Source organism: Belonocnema kinseyi, chromosome 8 (genome assembly GCF_010883055.1).
Source record: "Belonocnema kinseyi isolate 2016_QV_RU_SX_M_011 chromosome 8, B_treatae_v1, whole genome shotgun sequence".
Taxonomy (NCBI): domain Eukaryota; kingdom Metazoa; phylum Arthropoda; class Insecta; order Hymenoptera; family Cynipidae; genus Belonocnema; species Belonocnema kinseyi.
Window position 1 is genome coordinate 92,824,473 of NC_046664.1, and position 7,730 is coordinate 92,832,202.

The window sequence follows — 7,730 nt, forward strand, 5'->3', positions numbered from 1 at the left end:
AATTATACATAATCTGTCGAAAATAATAAACTTTCCAACTTAGCAATTTTGCCCAAATTCCTGATTTACGAGAACAATTTACATAAAGTAACTAAATGTGTATCTCTTCTAACTAAACGTTTTACCAAATCCAAGCGTACACTTTCTTTGAGTTTAATATATTCTCTATTCACTCGTTCGCTTCAAGAATTTTTTTTCCGTGTATCTACCCTCAATAAAAAATCTTGATTAAATTTGAAAATAGATTATGCTTAATGAAGAAATAATTAACTCTTTAAAGAAATTTGTATTTTCAAAAGAGATACCGTGAAAATCGAAATCAACCTATTGATCAAGTTAGCTATTCAAATAATAGAAAATAATCAACGTCATTTTCAGAGAAGTTAAAAAATAAATTTAAACCATTTTTTTAAAATTAATTTGATCTTTTATCCTAATTTAACTTCTGGGGTTCGATTCTCAGTGGTGCGACGAGAGTAGATCGTTTTTGAGAAAAAAATTTAATTTAAAAAATTCACTCTTATTAAAAAAATACATTTAATAAATTTTTGTAAATGCATGATATAAGCACAATATTTTAACACCGTATAAATTGTTAAATCAACAAGTATTGAAATACAAGTTTCGCATTTTGAAGCATAAATCTGTCAAAGTATTTAAAAGTAGTATTACATGAGAGTGCTGATATCGTTACACCCTTACTGAAGGGTTCATCACCCTTCACATGTATAAATTCCTAATTAAATAATTTAAACTGCCTTCATAGAAACTTCATAGACAAAATAAACAATTTATAAAAGTAAAATTATGTTTGTCATTGTTACATTATTCACTATTGTGTTTACATTATCTATTAATGCTCTCTAAACTATTAGCAATTTTGTAATCAATAGTGATATTCGTGGAAAAATTGTGAATATGTAGTAAAAATACTACACATACCAGAATTTCTGTCCATTTTCGGACAAATTTGCAAGAGTCTACATTTTTCTTCCTTATACCAGTTAAAAAAATATATTTAAGGTAAAAAGTTGTTTAAACAATTAACAACAAATTTAATTGACCTTTCTGATTTTTCAAATTACCTAATTAGCTTATCTCATTGTGAGGGCACCGTTAATTTGTAATAAAATGGGGAAAAAATATTGTTTAAACAAAAAAAAAAAATTAACAATTAATCATTCATTTTGAAGAAAATTTTTAGACAACAATTTAAGAATATATTAAGGCTCATATTTGTGGCAGTAGTGATATTCGTGGATAAAATGTCCCAAGCAGAGGTTTATTGCACCATGGGCATCTGACTATTGGTATTGGACCACAGTATGCACAATTTATATTATTTAATTAGCAACTTATACATGCGAATGGCTATAGGTGCTAAAAGTAATAAAAATATAATTTTTAAGTGAAACTTCAGGGGCTTATTCAACCCCTTAAATCTCATTTTGGGCCAATAAGAAAGAATACATGTCTCTTATGTCGTGATGCTCTATCATATATTTAAAGGAGAAAAAATTGGAAGCGAAGCATAAAAAAACTTTCGTTGTCAGTAGAATTTAAATGAATTGAGAATTGAAGTAAAGTAAAATTAACTAAATAATTTAAACAGTAACTGACTCTTTGCTTTTCAATTAACTAATTATGCTGAGTATAATTAATTAAATCAAAATTATTTAAAATTTCTTGAATACAACCAAATTCATTAAAGTTGAGAGATATAATCTGAATTAAAAGTAAATTTTAAAAAATTCAATGTAACTCCAAAGAATTCGTAAAAATTTCAAAAAAAAAATTAATTAAAAAAAATTTTAAAGAATGCAAATGAATCAGAAACACATGTCAATTTGAATTCAGTAGTGGTTGACCCCTCGAATAATAATTACATAAAAGTATTTTTAACCCTAATTATTTAATTAGAGTGCTGGGGAAGTGACTAAAACAAGAATAATAATTCCTCAGAAATTCTTTATTAGTATAATTCCTAATTGTATTTCTAAATATATCTAGAATTATCCAGTTTCCAAATAATTTTTATCAAACTTTCGAAAAGTTATACCATTTAGGTAACTAAAATTTTATTATATATCTACAATTTAAATGATCACTCGAATTATTCATTTTGAAAATGACGTTCAAATTTCGTTTGGAAGAATACCTCATTATGGAGTTTCACAAAAAAGTGAATACTTTTCTTCAATCAGACAATATTAATATAATGTGAGATTCGATTGTCTACTTTTTATTAAAACGAGCACATATTACAAGAACCTCTTATAATTACTTCCCCGAAAGTTACATGTGCAATGATTTTTTATTTTTACCCCTACCCCGTACCCTTCCAATATGCCTTAAACCCCATTCTCTAAACGAGAATCAAGTATTTTGTGGTATATTAGTTGTAAATATTACTTTTGTGTAGTTTTATTTAAAAATATCATGTTTAGTGGTCAAATTTAAATGTTTATACCCTTTAAAATGAGTTATTAATTGTGAAAAAATGTTTGTTTAAACAATGCTTTTTTCATATTTTTTCGCTAATTCTCGGTCCTCTCACAATGAGATAAACCTTAGGCAATTTGAAAAATCAGAAAGGGCGATTAAATTTTTTGGTAATTGTTTAAGCAACTTTTTAGTGTTAAATGTATTTTTTGACTAAAATAAGTAAATTGCGAGAGTACACTCTCACAATCTCGTCCGAAAGTGGACAGAATTCTGGTATATGTGCTATTTTAACAGTATCCACAATTTTTTGTAACATTTCCCATTTATTTGAACTTTTTTTTTTGAAAAATATCTAAGATTTACACATTATTAAGTAACAATAACTAATTGATTTAAATCAAAGATCACCAGGATCCATTCATATTATTGTTAATTTTTTTAATAAATTCTTATTATTTAAATGTGACTTTTCACTGGAATAATGCAGAAAAGTGAAATTTTTCGCCTCAACAAATTTAATTAGTTTTTTTTATGACCAAATTTTCACTGTACATAGTGTGAAGTATTATATATAATATTAATTTGTTTTTTGTACATTTTTTGTCAACTTTTATTACTTGTCTTATGGGGAAATAAAAAAATACGTATTCACTTTCTTCGGGAACCTATCCAGTTCTCCCAAACGATATTCGGACATTGCCTTTTTTTATCCACATATTGTACAATGTTGCATGCTCGGAAATGAAACGATTTTCTACTTTTTAATATAAAAAATATAATTTGTTAATTCTTCAGTTTATAACCTTGTAGTTTTAGAGAATTGAAAGGCAAAACTGATTATTTAAAAAATATTATTTTTAAAAACTGTCTACTTTTTATTTCTTCAAATATAAAAAAAAATTACCGCAAACATTTTTTTTATATCTAATATGATAAATAAAAAGTCAAAGCAAAGTAAGATCGACAATATTTGTTTCGAAGTTGTCTAGAACAGAAATAAGTTTTTAATTTTTCAAGTCTACGTTAGTTAGCTTGGTTAGTTGACATAGCGACAATTACAAGTTCATCAATAACACATTAATAGCATAATACAAAAATTGGTTTGGTGACCAACCTGTTTGTTTTGCAAAGTAAATGCCGATTCCATTGCCGATTCCCTCAGGAAAAAATTAAACTTCAATATTAAGATGTGCTGTTTAATCCTTTTGAAACATTTTCAACAAATTGATGTTTTATACTCACAAATGTGAATAATTATTGATTTTTTCTAGATTCAAATCGTCAATGGTGTAATACTTGTCTCGTGGAAGCAAGAAGTACTCGAGAGACAAATTCACTTCGGTGCCCAACTCGGTCATATTGTCCTCGGATTAGCCAAAATGGAGTTGAAAAATTTTTATAGAAGCGTCATGCCAGTTGCAGAATATTTCGATCAAAATGAAATGTTGATCGAGGTAAATTTCACGAAATATCAAAAGTTTTTATTATTCCTTAAATAATTTCCGTATCTTTACGTAATATCCAATAATACAAGTGAATCAAATTATTAAGAAAACTGACCAAAAAATAGAAAAAAATAAGAACAATGTACAGATTTACTCTTAATTATTGAAAGCATTTTTTTTATTTTTAACAGATTAACGGCGAAAGGCATCCAAACAAAGTTTATGTAGATTTTCGAAATGCTGTTCTAAGGATTCTGGGATTAATGGATGAAGCCGATGAAAACCAACTTCCTGGAGCTTTGGAGGCAGAGGTACAATTACCCATTTTTTTAAATTTAATTATTTGAATTAAAAGAAATAATTAATACTGTGGGAAAAATTAGATACACGAAGAATATTTGTGTGTTAAATTTTACATAACTTAGTTCTGTAAATGGAGAATATTACGGCATTTTATTAAAATTTCACATTCAGTCACATTAATTATTAATATAAATTTATTATAATTTAATTCGCGATTCAGTTTTAAATAATACAACTAGATAATAAAGATAACCTGGCAGTTAGGTAAAATGATTCGAACTGTTAGTTACAGTTTCAATCAAAGAAAACAAAGTCTACCAGTCTACATGTGAATTCTACATCCCAGTCATGTAAAATTTCGTGCGTCAACAAAAAAAAATATTCTTGCTACAACCAGATTCTGTGGAAGGTCATCTATTTACTACACACATCCTTACATATTTTTTCTTAAACCATTACATTAAATTACAAAATATTGCATATAATATAGTTGCGCGCTTTTAATGATATTAACGCTTTTAAAAATCGTAAACGTTGTGACGTGTTTCGAACCACCTAATCTAAGTTTAACGCGTTCGATCGCTAACAACTAGACAGGGCAGTAGAAAAAATATCTGGTCCCCGGTCATCGAAATTTCTTATTTTAACATTTTATTAATAAACGGGCTTATAAATTTAGAGGAAGTAAATAAAAAACATTCGATAATTTTTTTTATTAAAAATTTTTTCAACCTTAAAACTCTAAATTATTTAATTTTTAATATTTTAAATCTGTGAAAAATTGGTCATTAAATACTTACAAATTAAATTTATATAAAACCTATTAAATTAAATTAGGTTAGAATTTAAGGAATAAAATTAAAAATGTAAAACTAATCTATATATTTGAATATTTTCTGAAGTCCTAAGGTGTTAACCGAAACTTAAAAATGTTAAAGTTTGTACACGGAAAAAATTTATACGTAAAAAAGTTACAAACTAGTAGCTAGATCTCAGATATGAGAAAAATTCATTGGGCATTGATGTATTTTCGTAAATGATCTGAGAATTTTTTGAAAGAATTGACGAACTCGATATGACAAGTCTAAAACCGTTCATAACTTTTTTTCCCGTAAATAATTACAAAAATATAATGAGTGATTGGGTAAAGTTTCACAGAGTACTCACGAGCTTGCCCGACAAAATCTGGGAAATAGGACGTAGGTTCGTCTTCACGTGGCCCGCACACACTCTCACCCACACGCTCGCTGCGTATGCGCACAAGTATGTGTGGTTTGATTTCGTCGGATAAGTAGCTAGAATTTTTATTATACCTAAATTGTTCAGCCTCGATGGCTACGCGTGTTTACGCACTCATGGTTTATGTTTTGAAACTGTCGAGTCAGCAGTTTCTCGAGGGTTCAAATCCTAAGAGTTGCCTGAATTATAAATAAATATAAATTAAATCGCACAAATGAAATTTTTCCCTTTTTATATTTAAGTCTAAAATTTTCAGGAACTATTCGTAGGAAATTCGAACCGTTCATAAAAAAGTTCCAAATTTATCCATAAATTTTTCATAGAAATAAGGATTTAATGTTTGGTTTTTGTATCCCGTATCCGAGAGCTAGCTACAAGTTCGTGAACTTTTTACTGATGAATTTTTTCCGTGTACAGGGGACCCGGCTTTAAACTTCAGCCCTGACAATGTTGACGTCCCTAGCAATTCTCATTTTACCTTACTATTGTGTAACTTCGCCCATAATAAAAGTGAAAATCTCTAAAAAAAAATGCTGTAATCTATACTTTCTTTCAAGTGAATGGTTTATATCACACGAAAATAAACTTTATATCATTCATTTAATAAAAATTTGCATTGCTTTGCATTATTTTTATGATATACTGGTATCATAATAACACAATCCTTATATGAATTATTACATATCAGAATTTTCACTTTTGGTACTTGAGATTTTACATAACTCTTGTAATATTTATAGTTCTATTTTGTATTAAAACCTAAAATAATTGTAAACTCTATCTAAACGCAGTAATACCCTCCATTTACTGAACTAACTGGGTAAATTTTAATGATCAAATTTTCTCTGTGTACATAGTGAGAGTTCACTAATGATGCCACGCATCGAGGCGTGGGGGGGGGGTCTTGTCAAGCGTGACAAATCGTGACATATGGGGGGATAACTCATTTTGAGCGTGATGTCACGGAGGGTTTTCTTATTTTTAATTGACAACCTGAAAAGTATTAAGTATTAAGTCCATATATATCCTAGCTGTTTGATATATTCTTTGAGAAGAATAAAAGTGTTAATAATCAGGTTTATATTTTTGATTATGTTCATGTAAAGCTTGATTCCCATATTTGAGAAGATTCCGAAAATTATTTTATAATTATTTTATAATTATTTTAAAAAGTGTGAAGGGGTGGGGTTGAAAGAACGTGACGCAATATTATAGATGGGGGTCTCGTTAGTTCATGACTGAGCGTGACAAGGGGTACGGGGGAGTAAAAAAGCTTGAAATAAAGCGTGACTTCATCTGGGAACTCTCCCGTATTATAAATTTTCAATAATTAATGAGGTGTGTAATTGAGCCCCCAGATCAAAGAACCTGTTATAACATTCTGACGCATAGAGTGAAGGGGGTGGAGGTCAGTTCTATAGCCCACTGAATTTTGATGCAAATCCGCTCATATGCGCCACCCATAACAAATGTTGCGCCACAAAACTGTAGGGCTAGTCACGCTAGTCCTTCACATTTATAAAATCAAGGTTTATACTGTATGACCATGAAGATATCCAAATGCGCTGATATGCGTAATGAAGAAAAACTGTGCGCGACATTGATAACCGAGTTATCAAATGCACTCAAATGCGCCACCACTGCAAAAATGTTGAGCTTGCTAATTAACAAAGATATCATGGGGGGGGGGGGGTGTGCGACTCAGATGGTAAATCTTCGACAGTGATTTGAAATATAAAATATGCGGATTAGGTGTCATTTGTCTTAAAACTGTCTGCAGACCGCCGGGAAAGACAGAAAATGCGTTCATGTGTGCCACAAATTTTGTTATATATATCTTAAAAATTACCCAAGATATTTAGGTAATAACATTTTACAAAGGGATAACCAAAAAAATAAAAAGTTTTTAATCCACAGTGATGAAGGGACTTTTCTATGATTAAAACTTTTTGTTTTCTTGGTCTTTACTGTGCAAAATGTTATGACCTCAATATCTTGGGCGATTTTCAAGATATGCAAAAAAAAAAATTTGTAGCACATTTGACGTTGGTCATCACTTTGTAAAGTGTTGAAACTTTAGTGTCGTAGATAGTTTTTAAATTCAGCAAAAAAATTTGTTGTCGCATATGAGTGCATTTGAAGACGACTGACTCCATATCCGTAATTTCGTGTTTCATATCACTGTCGAAATAATTAACTATCGCAAAATTGTTTAGTGATGGCACATTGGAAGTTATGCTGAATAGCTATGATGAATTTGAAAAAATGTTATTATTTTAGAAAAATCGTGTCAGCCCC

At 29.2% G+C, this 7,730-nt stretch overlaps 1 protein-coding gene across 1 annotated transcript in view; it reads left to right on the forward strand.

The window, feature by feature from the left end:
- Positions 1-7,730, forward strand: part of LOC117178605 (adenylate kinase isoenzyme 5) — a 77,465-nt gene that overhangs the window by 57,334 nt on the left and 12,401 nt on the right. The window contains exons 5-6 of the mRNA XM_033370029.1: positions 3,717-3,899; positions 4,082-4,201. Of these exons, the coding sequence (XP_033225920.1) occupies positions 3,717-3,899; positions 4,082-4,201 (303 nt within the window). The remainder of the gene's footprint in view (positions 1-3,716; positions 3,900-4,081; positions 4,202-7,730) is intronic.